General features: G+C 44.3%; 1 protein-coding gene across 7 annotated transcripts in view; it reads left to right on the plus strand.

Annotated features, from left to right (window-relative positions):
* The window catches only part of SMARCD3 (SWI/SNF related BAF chromatin remodeling complex subunit D3), a 245,590-nt gene that overhangs the window by 57,783 nt on the left and 159,905 nt on the right, over window positions 1-27,902 (plus strand). Inside the window, exon 1 of one of the 7 annotated variants that reach the window (XM_074946672.1) lies at window positions 27,156-27,291. The exons of 5 other annotated variants lie outside the window; for them this stretch is intronic. In XM_074946672.1, the coding sequence (XP_074802773.1) occupies window positions 27,255-27,291 (37 nt within the window). In that variant the 5' untranslated portion in view covers window positions 27,156-27,254. Of the gene's footprint in view, window positions 1-27,155; window positions 27,292-27,902 lie in introns of those variants that run through there. One more of the 7 variants, XM_074946675.1, reaches the window with a different exon arrangement.

Raw genomic sequence — 27,902 nt, forward strand, 5'->3', positions numbered from 1 at the left:
TCTTAACTCCTGATCTTATTTGCTTAACAGTGAATTGTGCATTCTGATTTGTGGTAGAAGAGGCACAATGGACTCATTTCTATGCAGAGCATCTGGTGCAACCACCAGCAGTGAGTCTAATGATGTAGTTATGAGCAAAAAACAAGAATGTGGGGAACGCGTTTGCTAATATGATAAAGCTTGTCTTGAGTATTGCATTACCTGTGTTTTTGTCAAGAATGAAGAAAGGAGAAAATATCTGCTGTCACATAGTGTTATCTAGGGAAAGCATGAAGCCTAGTAAACTTAAATGACACTTGGAAACCCTTCACAAGGAATACAGAGAAAAAACAAGGTCATTTTTCCGGTGCTTGAAAGAAGAATTTTTGCCTCAACAAATGCAATTCAAGAGAGCCATTTCTGTCTCTGACCAAGCTCAAAAGACATCATTTGAGGTAAGTTACTGTATTGCACAGGCCAAGAAGCCTCACACCAATTGCAGAGATTTTTGATTTTGCCTTCTGCAACAGTATGTTGAAGGTAATGTGTGTGGAAACTGAGGCAAACAAACTCAAAGCCATGAGACTCTCCAACCACACAGTGAAGTGAAGGAATGAGGCAATAGCTGCAGATCAGGAAAACGCACTGGTGGAGCTTTTGAAAAACACAGATGCTTTGGCTCTTCAAGTTAATATGAGCACTTAAGGTCGTTATGAATGTTTCTTGGCTTTTGTGCCATATATATGGGAGCATGCAATTCTCAAGACATTCTGTTCTGTCTATCTCTTCCTGGACATTAGATGGTATAAGGAATATTCAGTGTGCTACATGTAAGACAAAAATACTCCATGTGATTGCAGGGTGGGCTTTTGCACAGATAGAGCTCAGTCTATCCCAGGCTACAAGGCAGGTCTGTGCATCTTGGTAAAGAAAGTTGCTGTCTGCTGTGTGGACTCACTGCAAGATTCACAGAAAGCAACTGTCATATAAAGCTTTGAGTCAAGAGCTAGGTGAAGTCTTGCAGCAGGTCTTATCCATTGTGAACTACATCAAGACTCAGCCTCTTCACACATGTCTGTTTGCAAAACAGGGTGAAATTTTGGGGTGCAATCATGATGCATTGTTGTTCTGGAGTGACATAGTTAAGCTAAACTATGCTAACTGTGAAGAGGCAAAGGCAAACAAGACTAAAGGGATACTTTTAAATTGGTCTCCATGCATCTGGAGAAGTGTTTTTTTTACCCACGAAAGCTTATGCCCAAATAAATCTGTTAGTCTTCAAGGTGCCATCAGACTTCTTGTTGTTTTTGCAGATACAGACTAACACAGCTACCCTCTGATACTTTTAAATTTTTAGAACTTTGCAAGGGAAAATCCAAAAATTGTATAAGGAGCATAAATTATATAGAACATTACCAAGTACTTGCTACTTATAATAATAAAAAAATAGGTTACCAACACATTAACCTTTACAAACTTGTACACACTACTCTTCCTTTCTCGGTGCAGTTAATACCAAATGCATTGTTGTTAACAAGAACAAAGAGATTACTCCACAATATAAAGTGTCACTTCAGAGAAGAATCAACTTTTCCTGTCCTTGGCTGTACATAAGAACGTTAAGATGAACTGTCAGGCTCAGGCTGGAGAGAGGCTACGAGCGGAGTTCCTCAGGGATTAGTCTTGGGACCAGTCTTACCTAACATTTTTATTACTTTGGCACAAAAAGTGGGAGTGTGCTAATAAAATTGCGGGATGACACAAAGTTGGGAGGTATGGCCAATACAGAGGAGGACCGGAATATCATACAAGAAGATCTGGATGACTTTGTAAACTGGAGTAATAGAAATGGGATGAAATATAATAGTGCAAAGTCATGCATGTAGGGTCTAACAAAGAATTTTTTGCTATAAGCTGGGGACGTCTCAGTTGGAAGTAACAGAGGAGGATCAAAACTTGAGTGTATTGGTTGATCACAGGATGATTATGAGCTGCCAATGTGATGTGGCTATGAAAAAGGCTAATGCGGTCCTAAGATATATCAGTAAAGTGTTGGTACCATTAGACCTCATCTGGAACACTGTGCAATTCTGGGGACCATCGCTGCCCATCCCGAGTAATCGCCATTGATGGACCTATCCTCTATGAATTTATCTAGTTCTTTTTTGAACCTGTTATAGGCTTGGTCTTCACAACATCCTCTACCAAAGAGTTGTACAGGTTGACTTTTTGAATAACTTAGAGGAGAGGAAAGTGATCAGGAACAGTCAGCATGGATTCACCAAGGGCAAGTCATGCCTGACTAACCTAATTGCCTTCTATGATGAGATAACTGGCTCTGTGGATGAGGGGAAAGCAGTGGACATGTTATTCCTTGACTTTAGCAAAGCTTTTGATACGGTCTCCCACAGTATTCTTGCCAGCAAGTTAAAGTAGTATGGGCTGGATAAATGGACTATAAGGTGGATAGAAAGCTAGATCATCAGGCTCAACGGGTAGTGATCAATGGCTCCATGTCTAGTTGGCAGCTGGTATCAAGCAGAGTGCCCGAAGGGCTGGTCCTGGGGCCGGTTTTGTTCAATATCTTCATAAATGATCTGGAGGATGGCGTGGATTGCACCCTCAGCAAGTTTGCAGATGACACTAAACTGGGAGGAGAGATAGGTACGCTGGAGGGTAGGGATAGGATACAGAGGGCCCTAGACAAATTAGAGGATTGGGCCAAAAGAAATCTGATGAGGTTCAACAAGGACAAGTGCAGAGTCCTGCACTTAGGACGGAAGAATCCCATGCACTGCTACAGACTAGGGACCGAATGGCTAGGCAGCAGTTCTGCAGAAAAGGACCTAGGGGTTACAGTGGATGAGAAGCTGGATAGTCAATAGTGTGCCCTTGTTGTCAAGAAGGCTAACGACATTTTGGGCTGTATAAGTAGGAGCATTGCCAGCCGATCGAGGGATGTGATCGTTCCCCTCTATTCGGCATTGCTGAAGCCTCATCTGGAGTAATGCAATCTAATGTAATCTTGCAATCCACAATGCAAGAGGATGTGGAAAGATTGGAAGGAGTCCAGCGGAGGGAAACAAAAATGATTAGGGGGCTGGAGCACATGATTTATGAGGAGAGGCTGAGGGAACTGGGATTATTTAGTCTGCAGAAGAGAAGAATGAGGGGGGATTTGATAGCTGCTTTCAACTACCTGGAAGGGGGTTCCAAAGAGGATGGATCTAGACTGTTCTCAGTGGTACCAGATGACAGAACAAGGAGTAATGGTCTCAAGTTGTAGTGGGGGAGGTTAAGTTAAGGAAAAACTTTTTCACTAGGAGAGTGGTGAAGCACTGGAATGGGTTACCTAGGAAGGTGGTGGAACCTCCTTCCTTAGAGGTTTTTAAATCAGGCTTGACATAGCCCTGGCTGGGATGATTTAGTTGGGGATAGGTCCTGCTTTGAGCAGGGGGTTGGACTAGATGACCTCCTGAGGTCCCTTCCAACCCTGATATTCTATGATTCTATGAATTTATGCTCCTTTCTATTTTCCTCAGTAGGATTTGAGTTTCAGTTTTTAAAGGATGCCTTTTTGCCTTTAACTGCTTCTTTTACTTTATTGTTTAGCCATGGTGGCAGTTTTATGGTCCTCTTACTATGTTTTTAATTTGGGGTAAACATTTAATCTGAGTCTCTTTTATGATGGTTTTTTTAAAGTTTTCATGCAGCTTGCAGGCATTTCACTTTTGTGACTGTACCTTTTTAATTTCTGTTTAAGTACCTTCCTCATTTTTGTGTAGTCCTCTTTCTGAAGTTAAATGCTACCGTGGTCAGCTACTCTGGTGTGTCGTCCTTTCCCCCCACCCCCTCAGGATGTTAAATTTAATTATAATATTGTTGCTATTACCAAGTGGTTCAGCTATATTCATCTCTTGGGACCAGGTTCTGTGCTCCACTTAGGACTAAATCAAGAATTACCTCCTCTCTTGTGGTTCCAGGACTCGCTGCTCCAAGAAGCAGTAACTTATGGTGTCAAGAAACTTTATATATGCATCCTGTCCTGAAGTGACACTTGTCCAGTCAGTATGGGGATAGTCAAAATCTCCCATTATTATTGAATTTTCTATTTTTATAACCTTTGTAATCTCCCAGAGCATTTCATAATTACCATCACCATCCTGGTCAGGTGGTCGGTAATATATCCCTACTGCTATATTCTTCTTATTCAAGCATGGAAATTCTGTCCAGAGAGATTCTATGGCAGAGTTTGATTAATTTAAGATTTTTCTGTGTTTAACTCTATGCTCTCTTTCACATATAGTGCCACTCCCCTAGCAGCATAATTTACTCTGTCATTCCTATATATTCTGTACCCTGCTATTACCACGGCCCATTAAGTATCATCATTTCACCAAGTTTCTGTGATCCCTATTATAGCAATATTTTTGTTTAATACCAGGCACTCACGTTCACCCATCTTAGTATTTAGACTGCTAGCATTTGTATACATGCACTATAAAACTTGTCACTTTTTAGCTGTCTGCCTTCATGTGACGTAAGTAAGGCCCCATGGGTCTAGAACTCAGGCCTGCAATGCTACCAAGCAGTTAATCTGCAGGCTGCCACACAGTGGCAGCTCTAACTAACCTGTGTTCCACTTCCCATGACCTGCTGTGGACACAGACCATGGCAAGTTCTACCTCAGGGTTTGGCCGGCAGCAGCCCCAAGACTCCTGATTGGCTCCCTGTCCTATATAAACCCAAAGGGTGTTCCAGGAAGGGTCTAAGCAACAACACGGATCTTCTGTAGTGGCCATGACCGTGCTCTTGAACTCCTGGCTTGACCTCAGCTTGTTTTGGATATCACCTCCTGATTCGGACTCTGAAACCTGACTTGCACTCTGATCCTCAGTATTGTCCCTGGCCTGGAACTGGCTATGAACTCTTTGGCTACTCCTCACCTCAGTTTGCGCCTGATTTGACACTTGGTGCTGGCTGCTCTTTTGGGGATCCTGAGAATGTAATTGAATGGAACTCGTTTTCATTTGACTGTTTCTCTTCAGCTCCCACCTGTACTTATCAAATTCCATTCTCTCCTCCTTCCTAGGATATAACGAATCCCCATTAATTGATCCTCCCCAAGGGATGTCTCTGTCTGAACCACGTGCTTCTTAACACCTGTCGGCTTTCCCCCATCCCTTAGTTTAAAAACTCCTCTATAAATTTTTTTGATTTTACATGCCAGCAATCTGGTTCCATTTTAGTTTAGGTGGAGCCTAAAGATTCCCCAGTTCCTAATAAATCAAGCCCCCTCCTTCCTACACAATTGTCTCATCCTTGCATTGCGTCTCTGCATTGCGTCTGTCTAACTGGCCCTGTGCATGGAACTTGAAGCATTTCGGATAATGCTACGATGGAGGTACTGCACTTCAAGCGCTTACCTAGCAGCCTAAATTTGGCCTCCAAGGCCTCTCTCCTAGCTTTCCATATGTCATTGGTAACTATATGTACCATGACCACCAGCTCCTCCCCAGCACTACACATAAGCCTGTCTAGATGTCTCAAGAGATTTGCAACCTTTGCCTCTGGCAGACAATCCACCATGCGGGTCTCCCCGTCCTCAAGAATCCAGCTATCGATATTTCTAATGATCGATTCAGCTGCTACTATTACTTGTCTCTTCCTAATACGTGGGATTCCCTCCTCCAGAGAAGTATCCTCGGTGCAAGAGGATACCATGACATCATCTGGAAGGAGGATCCCAACTATGGGATCATTTCCCTCCATTCCAGCTTGATATTCTCCTTCCCCAAGACCTTCATCCCCCCACAACTGCACAGAGGCTGTCAGACTGGAGGTGGGACCACTCTACTGTGTCCTGGAAAGTCTCATCTATGTACCTGTGTGTCTCTTAGCTCTTCTAGTTCAGACACCCTGGTCTCCAGAGCCTGTACTTGGTCTCTGAGGGCCAGGAGCTCCTTGCACGAAATGCACACAGACACCACCTGGCCACAGCGCAGGTAATCATACATGCTGGATTCAGTGCAATAAACTGGATAGCCTCCATTCTCTGTACTCGTGCAGCTTTTTTGGTTGGGTTTTGTTTGTTGATCTTTTTCCCCCCACGGGTGGGGGAGTTTATTGCTCTAAGTTTTTAGAGAATGTTAATCAGGTGTATCTAACACTCCCACACTGTTTCTAAACTCCCTCACAAAACTCCTGTTAGCTGCTCCTGTTCGCTGGTTCCTCTGGTTGCTTAGGAGCTGGCTTTTTAAACCTCTGTTCTCCCTGTATGTCCATATCCATTCTTGCTGTCCTGTCCGGCTTGGAAGTGCTCCTTAGATTCAGTGTTCCTGTGGCTGTACCTCTTTTCACTGAGTATATCCACAAGTGGGGTTTCTTCACCCAGTGGGCCCTCACTTGTCCATTAGACACCTTTTTACTGTATTTCTTCAATAGATGTTCAAACAGTCATTCTCTCTGTTCATATACTGTTTGGGAGGGTTTCTCGTTTACAGTTTTCAGGATTTGTTTTAATCTAACACAGCTTTTTGATCAATTCACTTTTTCACCAATTATATTGCCTTTTAGTGTTTTCCTTGATTCTCTCTCTCCAGTATGTCTGTAGATTTTATTTCTCTCTACTTCCCTTCTCTAATAGTGTATGTTCACGTACCCAGCTCTATCTTTTTCTGCTTCTCCTGACCTAAAACCTTTTCTAGTTTCCTTCCTTCCTCCTCCTCACTTCCCAGTCTCCTACTTTTATTCTCCTCCTACCCTAGCTCCAGTTCATCTGCTATCTCAGCATCTACGTTCTTCTCCTTCCCTCTTTCTCTAACAGCTTTTTTTCCAACTGCCCCCTTCCAGCAGATTCCAAGCCTCCTCCCCAGCTCGAGCTGCCCTCTCGTTGGCTATCTCTCCTCCCAAGAAAGCATTTTATGATGCTGCATCACAGCTGCAACAGGTGCTAATTCCAGGGTCAGGGTTACTACAGTTCCACGCTGAAGCTTGTTGACTCTCAAGAGGAAAAGTACTGGGATAATTTTTTTGAGCTGAGAGACAAGTTGCGTGCCTATGCAATGTTCTGCAAAAAGAGTGAATTTGTTGATTTTCTGTGACCAAAGGAAGATGTCCCTGTGTCAAAGACATATTTGGGAACTGAGTGGATTTAATACACCCACATCCTGCACAGAATTCATAAAGAAATTTGTGTTCTGGAAGAATAATCTCTTGAAGACAAACTATGACTGCTTCCCGCAGCTTTGCAAGTTCCTGGCTAATAAGGAAATTATTCAGCCTCCCATACAGTGATGGCTGAGCATCTTAGTCGGCTGGAGGTACAGTTTGCATCCTTTTTCCCGACTTGAGATGATAAAATATGACTGGGTGCAAAACCCCTTTCAGTGCAAGCTTGATGCTATGGGTTTGCCAGCAGCTGAAATCAAACAGCTCATCAACATTTTCTGCAATTGATTCTTGTAAGGAACATATGACCAACTTTCTTGACAGTGAACCAGAACTCCAGAAGAGAATGAATGTCCTGCACACTCAGTGCATGCGTTGAAACTGATTGTGCCATTCGCAAGCACATATTTGTGTGAAGCTGGATTCAGTGCACTTGTATCCATCAATTCTCAATATTGCTCTACCACTGATGTCACCTCGAAGATTAGATGTGCGATTTCTACCATGCTGCTGGACTTCAAGAAACTTTGTCACAACATTGTGTCACAGTACATTGCATTAAATAATGTACTGAATGTGTAATTACTTGCTTCGTTGCTGTCTGGGGTCACAGGAATCGGTTTGTTTTAAAATGAGCTCATGCAGGCAAAAAGTTTGGGAACCCGTGCTTTAGACGGATGGCTATTGGTATGCAAAGGAGTCCTGAATTCATTCTTCAGGTTTCCCTAAGGAAGTACAGTCCACTGCTGAAGATTTTCTCTTTGAGGAGGTCTACTTGTTCAGGCAAAAAACTGATGAGTCATTGCACTCATTAATGACAGGTTTCAGAGTAGCAGCCGTGTTAGTCTGTATTCGCAAAAAGAAAAGGAGTACTTGTGGCACCTTAGAGACTAACCAATTTATTTGAACATAAGCTTTTGTGAGCTACAGCTCACTTCATTGGATGCACTCATTAAAGGACTCAAGGGCAACCCCCTCTGTTCCCTGGATATATATACCCCATCACCCAAAAGGAAATACGCAAAGCTACCTTATAAGGATCGACCAACATCACAGGTATTTTTTCACCAAAGAGGGTGTGAATCACCACGAAAGAGTCAGTGGATACAGGGGAACAAGCATAGTGCTTTTTTCCAGCCACAACTGCCCATCAAGAAGTAGTTTCAACAGGACCTTCGAGAGCTGCAAACCCACCCAAGTGCCAGGTCCTCTAGGCTCCAAGATTCATTTTGGTGGCCACCTAGCTCAATTTTCCCATATATAGCAGAAGATAAAAATGGAAAAATGGGTTCTCCATACTGTCCATCTTGGTTACACCATAAAGTTACCTGTCCCTTTTCAGGGACCACTCTCAAGAGATGATTCTCCTACAGAAGATATGGCGACTTACTTCTGGGGAGCCATAGAGCTAGTACCACCTCAACATCGGGGAAAGGGATTATATTCCAAATATTTCCCAATACCCAAGAAGAAAGGAGGATGAAGACAGATATTAGACTCCAGCTCCGCAGTGTCTTTATCCAAAAACTACGATTCAGGATGGTAACACTCTCCCCAAACAGAAATGAATGGTTCACTGCTCTCAAAGTAAAAGTTGCCTGTTTTCATGTGGACATCCCCTGAGGTTTCTGAGGTTCATGGTAGATGTGAACTACTGTCAGTACAGGTGCTTCCTTTTGGACTGGCAGCGGCAGCCAGTGTATTTACAAAGGTGCTTTCCGTAGTGGCAGCTCACTTCTGATGCAACCGTTTCCATACCTAGACAAGTGGCTTCTGACAAGAATGTCTTGTTGGGAAGTAATGATATCACTCTCATATCCCTTCAGTCTTCTAACATCACTAGGAATCTGCCTGAATGTAGAATAGTCCATTTTAGCTCCAATACAGATCATAGAATTAATTGCAGGAACTCTAGTCTCAACCATGGCCAGAGCTTACCTCCTTATGGACAGATTTCTGTGAACATCCTGATCAGTCATGTCAGAAATAGCCCACAAACGTTGGTTTGATCATGCCTCTTCCTCCTGGGTCACATGGCATTTTGCACGTATGTGACACTGTTCATGAGGTTCTGACTTGGCTGTCTATAAGCCTGGCTTTGAATGGTATATGTGCCAAGCAGGCACATTATGCCTCCCAGGGTACAAGACTCTCTAGCTTGGTGGCAGGGCAGAGAACAGGTATGCATAGGAGTTCCTTTTGTTCTGCCACCTCCTCAGAAGATACTAATTAAAGATGCCTCCCTTGTAGGTTGGGCTAAATAAATTACCATTTGAACCACTAGTGACATGTTCACTTTCCCATTTATCTATGAAGGTCATCTTCTTGGTGGCCATCACTTCGGCTAGAAGGGTAGGCAAATTTGGGGCCATTATGGCCAATCCACCATACTCCTTATTCCATAAGGATAAGGTTTCACTGAGACTACACCCTAAATTTGTTCCCAAAGTAATCTCAGACTTCCACCTGAATCAGACTATACACTTACCTGTGTTTTTTTCCCCCTAAGTCTCATACCATCAGTGAGGATCAGAGACTCCATTTACTGGATGTATGTTGGCCATTGATGTTCAGAAAACAATGCCCATAGGAGGTCACCTAGGCTGTTCGTGGCCCGAGTTGAACATATGAAGGGACAAGCATTATCGTCACAAACAGTAGCCACGTGGATTTTGGGCTGTATCTTGCTCTGTGACCAGTTATCTGATGCGCCTCCACATCCTAAATGTGAGTCAGCAATGCGATGCTTTTGCAAAAAAAGCAAATGCAATTTTAGGTTGCATTAACAGGGGCATAGCATGCAAGTCATGGGAGGTGATAATACCACTCTACTTGGCTCTGGTTAGGTCTCAGCAGGAGTACTGTGTCCAATTTTGTCACCAGTGTATAGAAAGGATGTAGAGAAACTGAAAAGGATCCATAGGTGAGCAACAAAGATGATTAAAGAGATGGATTGCAAGCTATATTACCAAAGGCTGAAGGAACTGGGTATGGTTAGTTTGGAAAAGAGGAGATTAAGGGGGGACATGATAGCAATCTTCGGATACTTGAAAGGCTGCCATAAAAAAGATGGAGAAAAGTTGTTCTCTCTGGCCACAGAGGGTAGGACAAGAGGCAATGGGTTCATACTACAGCATAGCAGATTTAGATTAAATCTCAGGAAAAACTTCCTAACTGAAAGAACAGTAGGGCAATGGAACAGAGTGCCTAGGGAGTTTGTGGAAACTCCTTCACTGGAGGTTTTCAAAAGGAGGCTGGATAGCCATCTGTCTTGGATAGTTTAGACACACAAAATCCTGCATCTTGGCAGGTGGAAGGTAGATTTAGGTGACCCTTACGGTCTCTTCTAACCCTATGATTCTGTAATCTTGTAAATATGGCCTACCTTCTTTGGTCCTAGATGTATACATTTGCGTTTAGCCATATTAAAATTGTTTGTTTATATCCAGCTTACCAAGTGATCCAGATCACTCTGTATAAGTGACCTGTCCTCTTCATTATTTACCACTCCCCCAATTTTTGTCATCTGCACGCTTTTATCAGTGATATTTTGTTTTCTTTCATGTCATTGATAAAAATGTTAAATAGCGTAGGGCCAAGAATCAATCCATACATGACCTCACTAGAAATACACTTGCCTTTATCAAACTTGTAATCTAATTAAAAAAGGTATCAGGTTAGTTTGACAGGATCTATTTTCGCATGACCCATGTTGATTGGCGCTGATTATATTATTCCCGTGTAATTTTTTTGTTGAGTACCATATCAGCCACTCCATTGGCTGACAGGCCTATAATTACCTGGGTCATCCTGTTTACCTTTTAAAAATATTGGCACAACATTAGCTTTCTTCCAGTCTTCTGGAGCTTCCCCAGTGTTCCAAGACTTATTGAAAAGCAACATTAATGGTCAGCTCCTCTGCCAGCTCTTTTGAAACTCTTGGTTGCAAGTTATCTGGACCTGCTGATTTCAAAATGTCTAATTTTAACAGCTGCTGTTTAACATCCTCCTGAGATATTATTGGAATGGAAAGTGTGTCATCGTCATCTGGTATGACTATATCATCTGTTTTTCCCCAAATACAGAACAGAAATATTTACTGAATATTTCTGTTGCTATGACCCTAACTATGATCTTTGATTTTTAGGTAGTAGTAACCATGTTTACTGTGCAAGTATATTCAGTAAAGTATATTAATCTTGGTTAGGTCAAGGCTGTTTGTCTGTGTGTGGTTCCTAGGAGCTGAATATATGTATTGTGACTCGTATTTTGTAGTGGTACCCCAAAACTTCTTGGTTCAAGGAGAAAAAGTCTATCCTGAAGAGCTTGCAGTCTAAGAAGGCACACATCATGTAGGGAGAGTTTATTGTAAAGTATCAACTATCCAGTTCTACTTGTACATAATTACTTTGCTAATTTCCTATGGCAAAAGGAGGTCGATGAGGGATTTGAAGGTGGCAAAGATAGAAGCCTTGCAGATCAGCAGAGAGCGGTGCATTCCAAGTGTAAGTGGCAATGTGGAAAAAAGTGAAAAGATAGTTGGAGGAGAAAGGAGCAAGACTGGCAGCACTGACAGAACAGAGGGGAGATATGATAAGAAACAAGAGCAGAAAGGACAAGAAGCTTGAACTTGGTGCAGTGGATGAATTCAAAGGTCCTGGGGAGGTGACACAGTCAGAGTGCCTGACTCTGAAGACTCTCAGCAGCAGTGTTTTGTTGTAATTGCACTGCTGGGAGGTAATGTGGGTGTGAGGGAGGTTGGAGAGGAAGAAGTCACAATGATCAAGACAGGAGATGATGAGAACTTCCATTGTGAGGATAGAGAGAAATGGAGTTTTGAAGGAAGGAGGGGCAACATTAGGATGTAGCCTGGATGGACAAGGGAGAGCCAGAGTCAAAGCTGACTTACAGGTTATGGGCCTGGAGTAATAGGGAGAAAATGGTGGTATTGTCAATGGAGATTTGCAGTAGTGGGGAGGGTTTGGAAGAAAGACCGGAGTTCAGTTTGGGCCACATTAAATTTAATCTTATGGTGAGACACTCCCAGAGAGACATTAGAGAGACAGGGGCCTTATGAAGGACAGGATGGACAAAGACAGAATGGGTGTAAAGAGGTAGATCTATGATTTATTTGTGTACAGATGGTAATTGAAGCTATGTGAGTAAATTAATAGAAAGGAGGAGGGGACATTACAGGGGGACTTGACAGCAACCACTGTATTAGCATGTCTAATACTTTTTATTATAAAAAATTCTTGTTACCTTTTATTGAGAAACATGAACACTACCACTACTTGCAGCAGGTTTTTGAGATACGGCAAGGGGAAAATCCTGTAGCTGGAGAACTGCTTTTTCTTTCTCCCATTTAGCTGAGGTACAAACTGTTGAAAAATCACCATTTCTCTTCTCTCACTTGTGTTCCTCAAGAAAATTCTGTCAGCACCAAAATAACTTGCCAAGCAAAATGAGGCCTTATTCTCAACTTGATGGCATTTCTCTGTTTGTTAGTAATGCACTAACTTTTGAACAGTGCATCTGATCAATTTTAAAATTTCAGGGAATATTCTAGGGATCAATGGCTAGAAACCTATTGATTTTGGTGAAAATTGGAAAAGCTGAAAGGGAAAAATGGGGACATGGAGCCCCTGCAATCTGGTTACCAGCAGCTTCAAAACTGTCTAGATCACTACATGCATCCAGTGAAGTGAGCTGGACCTCACGAAAGCTTATGCTGAAATAAATTTGTTAGTCTCTAAGGTGCCACAAGTCCTCCTTTTCTTTTTGGAGATCAAAGAACTGGTTGATGGCAGCCATTAACACCTTCCAGCATAAGAATACCTCACACCCCCACCTCCCCAGTTTTGCTGATCCTTCTAATACAGTGGAAAAATATTGACACCCTGAATAAGTTCTCTCCCAGGCAGAAAGAAAAATAAGAATGTGTGTGTTGGGGGGAGAGCTTGGTATTCGAGGCATGGTGGAATGGGGTACACAGAGCCACTGGTATAGTGGAGAAGGTGGAGTAATGGGTATAGGAGAATGTGGGGCACATGGAGCTCCTGCCATAGTGGTGAAGAGGTGATCCCTTGGCATGTGGAGGGAGAGTGGGGGACAGTGGTATGATAGGAAGGGGACATGAGGGACACAGAGCCCCTGGCTTGTGGTACGTGGAGGGGGGAGGCATACAGAGCCCCAGGCATGGGAGGAATGGGGTGGCACAAAGCTCCTGGCATGAAGGAGGAGAGTGGGCATTGCAAGGAGTCCCTGAAACAGAGGGGAATGGGAAGGGAATCTTTCCAGGGGGGGCATAGAAGAATGCATGGAGCCCTTGGTACATGCAATGCACTCAGCCTACAGAAACAATGAAGTATATGACCCTCTTGTAATTCAACACACACATTCTAAAGAGCTGTGGCCACATCGCTGCTGCAGGAGTACATCCTGCACTAGGAATGCCTGGGAGCTGGTGGCGCAATTAGAGCAGCAGGAATGGGGAAGAGAGCTGGGCTGGGCCAGGTGTTCTCTTTCTCTCATTCGCGCGCTCTCTCACATGGCCTTTCTGCTAGGGGCATGACATGGAGTAATGAAGGAGGAGCACCAGGCTGGACTCAGTCTGACCACTTCCTGGACCCCACAGCCTATCCACCACTCTGGGATAGTAGCCTTGTCCTGCTGTAACCGAAGGTCGTAATCCTGTAACTCGGGCTATGTCTAACTACCACTTATGTCACCCAGAGGTGTGGAAAACCCCCACTCCTGAGCGATATAAGTTACACCAACATAAGCACTGGTGTGGACAGTGCTATGTTGGTGGGGGGACACTCTCCCGCCGACATAGCTACCACCACTCATTGGTGATGGTGACGGGAGAGCTCTCTCCTGTTGGCATAGAGCAGCTGCACAGGAGGTCTGACAGATGCGCAGCTGCATCGGTACAGCTGAACCACTGTAAACTCGCTAGTGTAGACATGGTCTCAGATAGTAGAAGTTTATGCTGTGGTGCTGTTGGATCTGGGTTCAAATCCTGATGATATGTTAGGGGGTAGGTATGTAATATCATTTGTTTTTTATTTTTTTTAGGAAATTATATACAAAATACTATGTTAAAAGAAATATTTAGGTTGCAAGGTTTCATACTTGAAAGTTAGGAAATGCCATATTTACAGTTGCCCATGCAACCTTAATTCTGTCCCCTTGTGCATACGCATTCTGCTACTGTGATGGGTTATACCCCTTAGGAAGCCACCTGATGTGCTAAGATACCACTGAGTCTACCTGTTCTGCCAGTATGGGCCCCCTTAACCTGTCTTGCTGAGCCAGGCTATTAAAGTCTCCTCTAACCCACACACAGGCAGGGCCACACCCAGCTGCAGATCAACTCTGGGAAGACTCAGCTTAAGGGACTTGCTCCAACACTCCTGGTGCTCACTCCTTTTAAGGGGTACAAACCCAAAGATTTTAGGAAATTCTCCCCCTCCCTGAGTGTGGAGAGAGGTGTGCACACTTCTTGACCCCTCCCCCCCAGTTAGAAATTACAGAAACTGGGTTTAATAATAAACAAATTTTATTAACGATAAAAGGCAGATTTTAAGTGGTAAAAGAAGTAACAAACAGAACAAAGCAGATTACTAAGCAAATGAAATCAAACGTAAACTAAGCTAGTTTCACTAAAGAAATTAGTTAGAAATAGTATTTCTCACCCTAGATATTGTTGCAGGCAGGTTGCAAAGTTTCTGTGGTTCAGAGTTCTAGTTATATTCCTTTTCATACTGGACCCCTGTCTCAGTCTGGACTCCCCGCTTGCCTTCCCTTCAGGTGTCTTTTGCAATCTTTCCTCTTGGGCAGACAGGCCATGGAGAGGATGAGTCCTATTTGCCTTCCTCCACACCCTCAAATAGGATTTACATAAGGTGGGAATCCTTTGTTTCCCAAACTTGACCCACCCCTTACCTTCAGTGGAAAGTTACAAGAAGTCCCTAGTAATGTTTAGTATCAGTTGACAAGACCACCTGACTCTGTAGTATCGCAGCCCTCATGAGTCAGTGGTAGTATGTAGCATCCGCAGGAAGGCCAAGCCTTTTCACAGTCCATTGTCCTTGCTGATGGGCTGCGAGCCTTGTCTGGCCTTTCCATTGTTGTATCTGAAGTGTTAGCAGTGGACATCACCCAAAATAGCATAGTTGAAATACAGATACATAGTTAATATTCCTAACTTCAGAAATGATACAGGCATACAAATTGGATAATCACATTCAGTAAATCATATCCTTTTCAATGATATCTCACATGAGCCATCTTGCATAAATTATATCTCAGTTATAGAATCATAATAATAGAATATCAGGGTTGGAAGGAACCTCAGGAGGTCATCTAGTCCAACCCCTTGCTCAAAGCAGGACCAGTCCCCAACTAAATCATCTGATTATGTCATATTCCTATCATAAGCATATTTTCATAAAGAATATGGAATGACACATCCGAGCTACAATCCTTAATTATACTCTGGTTTCTCTCAGAGCAGTGTTCATAGAATATCAGGGTTGGAAGGGACCACAGGAGGTCATCTAGTCCAACCCCCTGCTCAAAGCAGGACCAATCCCCAATTTTTGCCCCAGATCCCTAAATGGCCCCTTCAAGGATTGAACTCTCAACCCTGGGTTTAGCAGGCCAATGCTCAAACCCCTGAGCTATCCCTCCCTCCAAGTACATGGAGCATTGGATGGGACTAAGTAGACCTGTTCTATTCCCAGCTTTGCCAGTGGCCTGCGGAGTGATCTTACGTAAGTCACTTCAGCTATGGCTACACTGGCACTTTACAGCGCTGCAACTTTCTCGCTCAGGGGTGTGAAAAAACACTCTCCTGAGCGCAGCAAGTTACAGCGCTGTAAAGCTCCAGTGTAAACAGTGTCCTAAGCTGTCAAGGTTCCTTCCCCACTCTGAACGCTAGGGTACAGATGTGGGGACCTGCATGAAAACCTCCTAAGATTACTTTTACCAGCTTAGGTTAAAACTTAGCCAAGGTACAAACTATTTTACCCTTTGCGCTTGGACTTTCGATGCCACCACCAAACGTCTAACACCGGTATTATTATTATTAGGAAAGAGTTCGTTTGGAAACGTCTTTCCCCCCCAAAATCCTCCCAAATCTTACCCCCTTTTTTCTGGGGAAGGTTTGATAAAAATCCTCACCAATTTGCGTAGGTGACCACAGACCCAAACTCTTGGATCTTAAGAACAATGAAAAAAGCATTCAGGTTCTTAAAAGAAGAATTTTAATAGAAGAAAAAGTAAAAAGAATCACCTCTGTAAAATCGGGATGGTAAATACCTTACAGGGTAATTAGATTCAAAACATCTAGGCAAAAACCTTAAGTTACAAAAAGACACAAAAACAGGAATATCCACTCCATTCAGCACAGCTTATTTTCTCAGCCATTTAAACAAACAGAATCTAACGAATATCTAGCTAGATTACTTACTAAGTTCTAAGACTCCATTCCTGTTCTGTCCCCGGCAAAAGCATCACACAGACAGACCCAGACCCTTTGTTTTTCCCCCCCTCCAGCTTTGAAAGTATCTTATCTCCTCATTGGTCATTGTGGTCAGGTGCCAGCGAGGTTATCCTAGCTTCTTAACTCTTTACAGGTGAAAGGGTTTTTCCTCTGGCCAGGAGAGATTTTAAAGGTGTTTACCCTTCCCTTTGTATTTATGACATGAGCTAATCCCCTCATGGAGGTGGAGTACCAGGAGCGCTGGGAGACCTGTCTCCCAGCACTGGCACGCGACCACACTCACACTTCAAAGCGCTGCTGCGGGAGTGCTCCCGCAGCAGCGCTTTGAAGTTTCAAGTGTAGCCATACCCTAAGTTTCTCTGTGTCTTCATTTCCCCATCTGTAAAATGGGGATAATGAAACTGACCTTCTCTGTAATGCGCTTTGAGACCTTCTGATGAAAAGAACTAGGTTTTATTATATGATCATATACTATTTTTTCCCTGGGATGCCTGCCTCATTCACTGCATAGGTTGGATGCACATGGGGCAGATTTATGGTTACACTGGCAACAGTAGATCTGATAAGTGACTGCTTCTTGACACAGCAAGTCCTGGAACCCACAAGTAGAGAGGCAATCCTTGATTTAGTCCTAAGTGGAGCTCAGGATCTGGTCCAAGAGGTGAATATAGCTGAACTACTCAGTAATAGTAACCCTAATATAATTCAATTTAAGAGTCTTGTGAGGGGGAAAACACAAAGAAGCCCATCACAGTAGCATTTAACTTCAGAAAGGAGAACTACACAAAAAATGAAGAAGCTACGGTAGAACCTCAGAGTTACGAACACCTCAGGAATGGAGGTTGTTTGTAACTCTGCCCTGGTCTACACTAGGAGTTGAGGTCGAATTTAGCAGCGTTAAGTCGATTTAATCCTGCACCCGTCCACAGGATGAAACCCTTTTTTTTGACTTAAAGGGCTCTTAAATCGATTTCCATACTCCACCTCTGACAAGGGGATTAGCGCTTAAATCAGCCTTGCCGCGTCAAATTTGGGGTACTGTGGATGCAATTAGATGGTATTGGCCTCCGGGAGCTATCCCAGAGTGCTCCATTGTGACCGCTCTGGACAGCACTCTCAACACAGATGCACTGGCCAGATAGACAGGAAAAGGCCCGTGAACTTTTGAATTTCAGTTCCTGTTTGGCCACCGTGGCAAGCTGCAGGTGACCATGCAGAGCTCATCAGCAGAGGTGACCATGATGGAGTCCCAGAATTGCAAAAGAGCTCCAGCATGGACCGAACGGGAGGTATGGGATCTGATCGCTGTATGGGGAGAGGAATCCGTGCTATCAGAACTCCGTTCCAGTTTTCGAAATGCCAAAACATTTGTCAAAATCTCCCAGGGTATGAAGGACAGAGGCCGTAACAGGGACCCGAACCAGTGCCACGTGAAACTTAAGGAGCTGAGGCAAGCCTACCAGAAAACCAGAGAGGTGAACGGTCACTCCAGGTTAGAGCCCCAAACATGCCGCTTCTATGATGAGCTGCATGCCATTTTAGGGGGTTCAGCCACCACTACTCCAGCCGTGTTGTTTGACTCCTTCAATGGAGATGGAGCCAATATGGAAGCAGGGTTTGGGGACGAGGAAGAAGATGATGATGAGGTTGTAGATAGCTCACAGCAAGCAAGCGGAGAAACTGGTTTTCCCGACAGCCAGGAACTGTTTCTCACCCTGGACCTGGAGCCAGTACCCCCTGAACCCACCCAAGGCTGCCTCCTGGACCCGCCAGGAGGAGAAGAGACCTTTGGTGAGTGTACCTTTTAAAATACTATACATGGTTTAAAAGCAAGCATGTTTAATGATTAATTTGCCCTGGCATTCGTGGCTCTCCTGGGTATACTCCCAAAGCCTTTGCAAAAGGTTTCTGGGGAGGGCAGCCTTATTGCGTCCTCCATGGTAGGACACTTTACCACTCCAGGCCAGTAGCATGTATTCGGGAATCATTGTAGAACAAAGCATTGCAGTGTATGTTTGCTGGCGTTCAAACAACATCCGTTCTTTATCTCTCTGTGTTATCCTCAGGAGAGTGATATCAGTCATGGTCACCTGGTTGAAATAGGGTGCTTTTCTTAAGGGGACACTCAGAGGTGCCCGTTCCTGCTGGGCTGTTTGCCTGTGGCTGAACAGAAATGTTCCCCGCAGTTAGCCACGGGGAGGGTGGAGGGGCTAGCCACGCGCTGGGGGGAGGCAAAATGCTACATTGTAACAAAAGCACATGTGCTATGTATGTAATGTTAACAGCAAGGTTTACCATGAAAGAGTGTACCCATTGTTCTATAAAATGTGTCTTTTTAAAATATCACTGTCCCTTTTTTTTTCTCCACCAGCTGCATGTGTTTCAATGATCACAGGATCGTCTCCTTCCCAGAGGCTAGCGAAGATTAGAAGGCGAAAAAAACGCACTCGTGATGAAATGTTCTCTGAGCTCATGCTGTCCTCCCACACTGACAGAGCACAGACGAATGCATGGAGGCAGACAATGTCAGAGTGCAGGAAAGCACAAAATGACTGGGAGGAGAGGTGGCGGGCTGAAGAGAGTAAGTGACAGGCTGAAGAGAGGGCTAAAGCTGAAAGGTGGCGGCAGCGTGATGAGAGGAGGCAGGATTCAATGCTGAGGCTGCTGGAGGATCAAACCAATATGCTCCAGCGTATGGTTGAGCTGCAGGAAAGGCAGCTGGAGCACAGACCACCGCTACAGCCCCTGTGTAACCAACCAATCTCCTCCCCAAGTTCCATAGCCTCCTCACCCAGACGCCCAAGAATGCGGTGCGGGGGCCTCCGGCCACTCAGCCACTCCACCACAGAGGATTGCCCAAGCAACAGAAGGCTGGCATTCAATAAGTTTTAAAATTGTAAACTTTTAAAGTGCTGTGTGGCCTTGTCCTTCCCTCCTCCACCACCTCTCCTGGTGCTTCTCTCCTCCACCACCCCTCCTGGGCTACCTTGGTAGTTATCCCCCTATTTTTATGATGAATGAATAAAGAATGCATGAATGTGAAGCAACAATGACTTTATTGCCTCTGCAAGTGGTGATCGAAGGGAGGTGGGGAGGGTGGTTAGCTTACAGGGAAGTAGAGTGAACCAAGGCGCGGGGGGTTTCATCAAGGAGAAACAAACGGAACTTTCACACCGTAGCCTGTCCAGTCATGAAACTGGTTTTCAAAGCTTCTCTGATGCGCAGCGCGCCCTCCTGTGCTCTTCTAACCGCCCTGGTGTCTGGCTGTGCGAAACCAGCAGCCAGGCGATTTGCCTCAACCTCCCACCCCGCCATAAACTTCTCCCCCTTACTCTCACAGAGATTGTGGAGCGCACAGCAAGCAGTAATAACAGTGGGAATATTGGTTTAACTGAGGTCTAACTGAGTTAGTAAACTGCACCAGCGCGCTTTTAAACATCCAAATGCACATTCTACCACCATTCTGCACTTGCTCAGCCTGTAGTTGAACAGCTCCTGACTACTGTCCAGGCTGCCTGTGTACGGCTTCATGAGCCATGGCATTAAGGGGTAGGCTGAGTCCCCAAGGATAACTATAGGCATTTCAACATCCCCAACAGTTATTTTCTGGTCTGGGAATAAAGTCCCTTTCTGCAGCTTTTGAAACAGACCAGAGTTCCTGAAGATGCGAGCGTCATGTACCTTTCCCGGCCATCCCACGTTGATGTTGGTGAAACGTCCCTTGTGATCCACCAGTGCTTGTAGCACTATTGAAAAGTACCCCTTGCGGTTTATGTACTCGCCAGCTTGGTGCTCCAGTGCCAAGATAGGGATATGGATTCTGTCTATTACCCCACCACAGTTAGGGAATCCCATTGCAGCAAAGCCATCCACTATGACCTGCACATTTCCCAGGGTCAGTATCCTTGATATCAACAGATCTTTGATTGCTTTGGCTACTTGCATCACAGCAGCCCCCACAGTAGATTTGCCCACTCCAAATTGATTCCCGACTGACCGGTAGCTGTCTGGCGTTGCAAGCTTCCACAGGGCTATTGCCACTCACTTCTCAACTGTGAGGGCTGCTCTCATCTTGGTATTCATGCACTTCAGGGGAGGGGAAAGCAAGTCACAAAGTTCCATGAAAGTGCCCTTACGCATGCGAAAGTTTCGCAGCCACTGGGAATTGTCCCAGACCTGCAACACTATGCGGTCCCACCAGTCTGTGCTTGTTTTCTGGGCCCAGAATCAGCGTTCCACGGCATGAACCGGCCCCATTATCACCATGATGCCCGCATTGGCAGGGCCCATGCTTTGAGAGAAGTCTGTGTCCATGTCCTCATCACTCACGTCACCGCGCTGATGTCGCCTATTCGCCCGGTATCACTTTGCCAGGTTCTGGTGCTGCATATACTGCTGGATAATGCGTGTGGTGTTTAATGTGCTCCTAATTGCCAAAGTGAGCTGAGCGGGCTCCATGCTTGCCACGGTATGGCGTCCACACAGAAAAAAGGTGCGGAACGATTGTCTGCCATTGCTCTGACGGAGGGAGGGGCGACTGACGACATGGCTTTCAGGGTTGGCTTACAGGGAATTAAAATCAACAAAGGGGGTGGCTTTACATCAAGGAGTATTTCAGGCAGGACTTCATGGAGGGAGCAAATAAGTACAAAACATATCTGGTCTATTTCTTGTTTTGATCCACTCCATCTATCTTTTACATCTTTGGCTGGCAGCAGACGGTGCAGAAGGACTGCAAGCCATCCACATCTCTTGGCTGTTCGGCAGAAGATGGTACAATAGGACTGCTAGCCATCCATATTGCCTGCCTGCTCACCAAAAGATGGTAGAATAGGACTGCCTGCAGGACTAAAGAGAGTGACCTGATCGAGTCACTCCTAATGTAGTCCCTGCACCCATGTCTGCCCAGGCGCTCCTGGCTGACGTGGCCAGGAGCACCTTGGACATGACGATGACGGCTACCAGTCCTCTTGTACTGTCTGCTGCCACAAGGCAATGGGTTGCTGCTGTTGTGTAGCAATGCAGTACCGCGTCTGCCAGCACCCAGGAGACATATGGTGACAGTGAGCTGAGCGGGCTCCATGCTTGCCGTGGTATGGCGTCTGCACAGGTAACTCATGAAAAAAGGCGCGAAACGATTGTCTGCCGTTGCTTTCACAGAGGGAAGGAGGGCCTGATGACATGTACCCAGAACCACCCGCGACAATGTTTTTTGCCCCATCAGGCATTGGGATCTCAACCCAGAATTCCAATGGGCAGCGGAGACTGCGGGAACTGTGGGATAGCTACCCACAGTGCAACACTCCGGAAGTCGACGCTAGCCTCCGTACTGTGGAAGCACTCCGCCGAGTTAATGCACTTAATGCACTTAGAGCATTTTGTGTGGGAACACACACAATCGACTATTTAAAAACGATTTCTAAAAAACCAACTTTTATAAATTCGACCTAATTTCGTAGTGTAGACATACCCTCTGAAATGTTCGTAACCCTGTACAAAACATTATGGTTGTTCTTTTAAAAGTTTACAGCTGAACATTGACTTAATAGAGCTTTGAAACTTTACTATGCAAATGAAAAATTCTGCTTTCCCTTTTTTTTAGTAGTTTACGTTTACGTACTGCACTGTATTTGCTTTTTTTTTTTGGTCTCTGATGCTGCCTGATTGTGTACTTCCAGTTCCAAACAAGGTATATGGCTGACTGGTCAGTTTGTAACTCTGGTGTTCGTAACTCTGAGGTTCTTCTGTAGTTAAATGGAAAGTAAAAGGTAAAGTCACAAAAGTGAAATTCCTGCAAGCTGCATGAAAACTTTAAAAAAAAAAAACGCCATAATAAAATCTCAGATTAAATGTATATCCCAAATTAAAAATACATAGTAAGAGGACCAAAAACGAGTCACCATGGCTAAACAAAGTAAGAGAAGCAGCAGTTAGAGGCAAAAAGGCATCCTTTAAAAATTAGAAGTCAAATCCTACTGAGGAAAATGGAAAGGAGCAAAACTCTGGCAAGTCTAGTGTAAAAGTATAATTAGGCAGGGCAAAAAAGAATTTGAAGAGCAACTAGCAAAACACTCAAAAACAAACAGCAAAAAAAATGTAAATACATAAGAAGCGGGCCAAACAGTCAGTAGGGCCACTGGACAATCAAGGTGCTAAAGGAGCACTTGAGGAAGATAAGGCCATTGTGGAGAAGCTAAAAGAATTCTTTGCATCAGTCTTCACTGCCAAGGATGTGAGGGAGAGTCCCAAAGCCTGAGCCATTCTTTTTAGGTGACAAATCTGAGGAACTGTTCCTGACTGAGGTGTCAATAGAGGTTTTGGAACAAATTGATAAATACACAGTAATAAGTCACCAGGATCAGATGGTATTCACCCAAGAGTTCTGAATGAACTGAAATGTGAAATTGCAGAACTATTAAGTGTGGTATGTTAACCTATCATTTAAATCAGCTTCTGTACCAGATGACTGGAGGAGAGCTAATGTGATAACAATTTTTGAAAAAGGCTCTAGAGGCAACCCATCAGTGCTAGGCCAATTGGTTGAAACTATAGTGAAGAACAGAATTATCAGACACACAGATGAACACGATTTGTTGGGAAAGTGTCAGCCTGGCTTTTGTAAAGGGAAGCTATTCCTCACCAATCTATTAGAACAGTGGTTTTCAAGCTGATGTCCATGGACCTCTGGGGGTCCGCAGGCTACGTCTAAGGGGCCTGTGAAAGGTTGTCGTTACCATAGAGCAGTGGTTTTCAACCTGTGGTCCGCGGCCCTCTGCAGCTTCGCAGACTATCTAAGATTGCCAGAGGGGTCCACATCTCCATTTGACATTTTTTAGGGGTCTGCAAATGAAAAAAGGTTGAAAATCACTGTATTAGAATTATTTGAGGGGGTCAACAAATGTGTAGAAGGTGATCCAGTGGATATAGTGTACCTGAACTTTCAGAAAGCCTTTGACAAGGTCCCTCACAGAAGACTCTTACTATGCAGTCATGGGATAAGAGAGACAGTGCTCTCATGGTCAGTAGCTGGTTAAAAGACAGGAAACAAAGGGTAAGAATAAAAGATCAGTTTTCATAATGGCGAGAGAGTGGTGTCCATATTCATAAATGATCTGGAAAAAGGCCTAAACACTGAGGTAGCAAAATTTGCAGACATACAAAATTATACAAGATAGTTAAGTCCAAAGCAGACTGTGAAGAGTTACAAAGGGATCTCAGAAAACTGGGTAACTGGGCAACAAAATGGCAGATGAAATTCAGTGCTGATAAATGCAAAATAATGCACATTGGAAAACATAATAAAAGGTATACATACAAAATGATGGGATCTAAATTAGCTGTTACCACTCAAGAAACCCATTGTGGAGTCTTTGTGGTTAGTTCTATGAAAACATTCACTTAATGTGCAGAGGCAGTCAAAAAAGCTAACAACGTTAGCAACCATTAGGAAAGGGATAGATAATACAGTAAGACAGAAAATATCATAATACCATGATATATACCAATGGTACATCCAGAGCTTGAATACTGCATGCAGTTCTGGTCACCTCATCTCAAAAAAGATACAAGAGAAGGGCAACAAAAATGATTAAGGGTATGAAACAGCTTCCCTATGAGGAGAGATTTAAAAGACTGGGATTTTTCATCTTGGAAAAGGGATGACTAAGGGGGGAAATATGACAGATATCTATAAAAACTTGAATGGTGTGGAGAAAGTGACTAAGGAAGTGTTATTTACTTCTTCTCATAAGGTAAGAACTAGGGGTCACCAAATGAAATTAATAGGCAGCAGGTTTAAAACAAAAGGAAGTATTTCTTCACACAATGCACATTCAACCTGTGGAACTCATTGCCAGGGGATGTTGTGAGGGCCAAAACTATAATGGGGTTCACAAAGAATGAGATAAATTCATGGATGATAGGTCCATCAATAGCTATTAGCTTAAATGGTCAGGGATGCAACCCCATGCTCTGGGTGGCTGTAGCCTCTGACTTCTAGAAGCTGGGAGTGGACGACAGGTGACGGATCACTCCATGATTGCCTGGTCTGTTCATTCCCTGTGAAGCACCTGCCATTGGCCACAGTGAGAAGACAAGATACTGGGTTAGATGGATCATTGGTCTGACCCAGTATGGCCATTCTTATGGTGTTCCCTAACTTTTGAGGGTTTGACTTTCTTTTAATTTATCTTTAATTTTTTTGGGGGGATTACTAGAATGAATGAGAATAATTACAGTTAAATTAGGGTAAAAATGTATATAGAGATCTAATCCCTTTCTGCTTCAGGGCATAATAAATAAACCAACCACAAACTGGATTAAGAACAAATTTAACTTGTGAAATTATTCCATAACATAGCAAACAAAACCCCAAAACAAAAGCCATAATGGATACCTTCCTCTTAAGCATCTGAGACTGGTGGAAATAGAATATTGAATTACATGTGCCACCAGTCTGATTTGATACTGCACGTCCTGTGTTCCTGTCTACAGACTCAGGCAGACAGTGTTGCATTGTGGTCACATCCGAAGGTTCTTTCATAACCATAAGGACTAAACTTTTGTTTTGTTTTTAACGAAAGCTTAAATTCTATAGCGAGTAAAGAGAAAAGGAGGACTTGTGGCACCTTAGAGACTAACCAATTTATTTGAGCATAAGCTTTCATGAGCTACAGCTCACTTCATCGGATGCATGCAGTGGAAAATACAGTGAGGAGATTTATGTACACACAGACCATGAAAAAATGGGTGTTTATCATACACATTGTAATGAGAGTGATCACTTAAGATGAGCTATTACCAGCAGGAGAGTGGGGTGGGGGGAGAGAAAACCTTTTGAAGTGATAATCAAGGTGGGCCATTTCCAGCACATTTTCAGGAGTTAACAAGAAACGTCTGAGGAACAGTGGCGGGGGGGAGGGAATAAACAAGGGGAAATAGTTTTACTTTGTATAATGACTCAACCACTCCCAGTCTCTATTCAAGCCTAAGTTAATTGTATCCAATTTGCAAATTAATTCCAATTCAGCAGTCTCTCGTTGGAGTCTGTTTTTGAAGTTTTTTTGTTGAAGAATTGCCACTTTTAGGTCAGAAATCGAGTGACCAGAGAGACTGAAGTGTTCTCCGACTGGTTTATGAATGTTATAATTCTTGACATCTGATTTGTGTCCATTTATTCTTTTACGTAGAGACTGTCCAGTTTGACCAATGTACATGGCAGAGGGGCATTCCTGGCACATGATGGCATATTAACTTAGGCTTGAATAGAGACTGGGAGTGGTTGAGTCATTATACAAAGTAAAACTATTTCCCCTTGTTTATTCCCCCCTTCCCACCCTGCCTCTGTTCCTCAGACGTTCTTGTTAACTCCTGAAAATGTGCTGGAAATGGCCCACCTTGATTATCACTTCAAAAGGTTTTCTCTCCCCCCACCCCACTCTCCTGCTGGTAATAGCTCATCTTAAGTGATCACTCTCATTACAATGTGTATGATAAACACCCATTTTTTCATGGTCTGTGTCTACATAAATCTCCTCACTGTATTTTCCACTGCATGCATCTGATGAAGTGAGCTGTAGCTCACGAAAGCTTATGCTCAGATAAATTGGTTAGTCTCTAAAAAATGCCACAAGTACTCCTTTTCTTTTTGCGAATACAGACTAACACGGCTGCTACTCTGAAACCTGTCTATAGTGAGTGTTTTTCAGACTCCTCCTGAGTGGATTTGTCACATCCAGTTCTAAATAAGCGTGTCAAAATGTCCTTAAAATATCCCAGATTCTGCTTTATATCTATATTTTAGATAAGAAAGGCCCAGGTCTGGGGACTTACGACTCTAGGAAAGACTGGGCCCAGGGAAGGAGGATGGAGGGAATGAGGTGTCTCTGTTACTGCTCCTCAGACTACTAAAATGCTTTCACATAGGGGCCAAAAAGCGATTAGTAAAAGGAACAGGAAAACAAGGTGGGTGCAAAGCTTGTTTGATCTCCGTGTGTCCCCCAGGCAAGACAGGTCTCTCCCTGTATCCCACAGTGTACACTGGGGGAGGAGGGTCTCTTCCCCGCTTTAGAGAATGCTATGGGGATGGGGATCTCCCTACTCCCTCTCCCACAGATAAGGTTGTGAGCTCCTTCTCCCTCCCTCTCCCCACCAGAGTACTGCAGCTTTCTCTCTGTCTCTGTCAAGGCCTCCACAGAGAACACTCCAGGTCTCCAGCTTCTGTCTGAGCGTGAATGGTTTCCTTGTTCCTGGGCACTGAGACCCTGCGCTGCCTCCTGCGGGTCCCACTCTGTGGGAATAGGGACACTCAGGGCATTCTCAGGGGGTTGGTGTGTGCTATGAGAGTAGGTCATTGTGAGGTGCACAAGCCATGTTTTCTGGGACAGAAGGAGTTAACTTTCCTAGTCCATCCTTCCTCACCCTCCTTCTCTCTCTCCCTCCCTCCCTCCAGCTGCTGCCTTTTGAGTCCTGCAGCTAGGCCAGGGGCTGACCTTCACAGAGAGAGTTTGCTCACTGAGCATGCTCGCTTCCTTCTGCTGGCTCTCATCTGCTCCAGGGACCCCAGTGCTCACAGGCAGCGTCCTGCTGGGAAGGAATGTGTACAGCACATCCCGGCTCCAGGCTCACCACAGGTCAGGGGCCCAGGCTGCCTTTGTGCTCCAGCTGTGGGACCACTAGCTCCTGCTCCCTGGCTCTCCCTGCCTGCACTGCTGGGAGAAAAGCCGTTGCCATTTGGTGCTGTTGGTGCTTCAGTGACTGAAGGAGAGATGGGGGGACATTAAGGGGGATTCCTGTTTTGACTGCTGCAGCAGCCAGCACTGGCTGAGGCAAGGCGTAGCCCTACACCACAAGACACTCTTTTCACACATTCATAGCTCAAATACTACAGTGACGGGGGCTGAGTAGGGATGGGGGTGCGTTTATGATAAATAGATTTGGATGAGGTTCTGCTTTTTGTGGCATTGGGGTGAAGGTCTATTCATAAACTTGTGGGAGTGCTATAAACACCTGAAACAGAGGAGCTAGACAATAAATGTCTTTTCTTACATCAGCTAGGCTGATTCTGGAGAGCTGTGTCTTTGCAACCTCATGTCTTGCCGTGTGGCTGAGTGACAGCAGTTTTAATATCCTCTGTGTGTGTTGAGCCTTTGTATCTGCCTGTATATTTGTGTGTCTGTCTGTGTAAATGATGTATTTATCTTTCGTGTGTAGATATATTTGATTATATAAGGGGGAAACTATA

The sequence above is a fragment of the Natator depressus genome, chromosome 2, assembly GCF_965152275.1.
Source record: "Natator depressus isolate rNatDep1 chromosome 2, rNatDep2.hap1, whole genome shotgun sequence".
Lineage (NCBI taxonomy): Eukaryota > Metazoa > Chordata > Testudines > Cheloniidae > Natator > Natator depressus.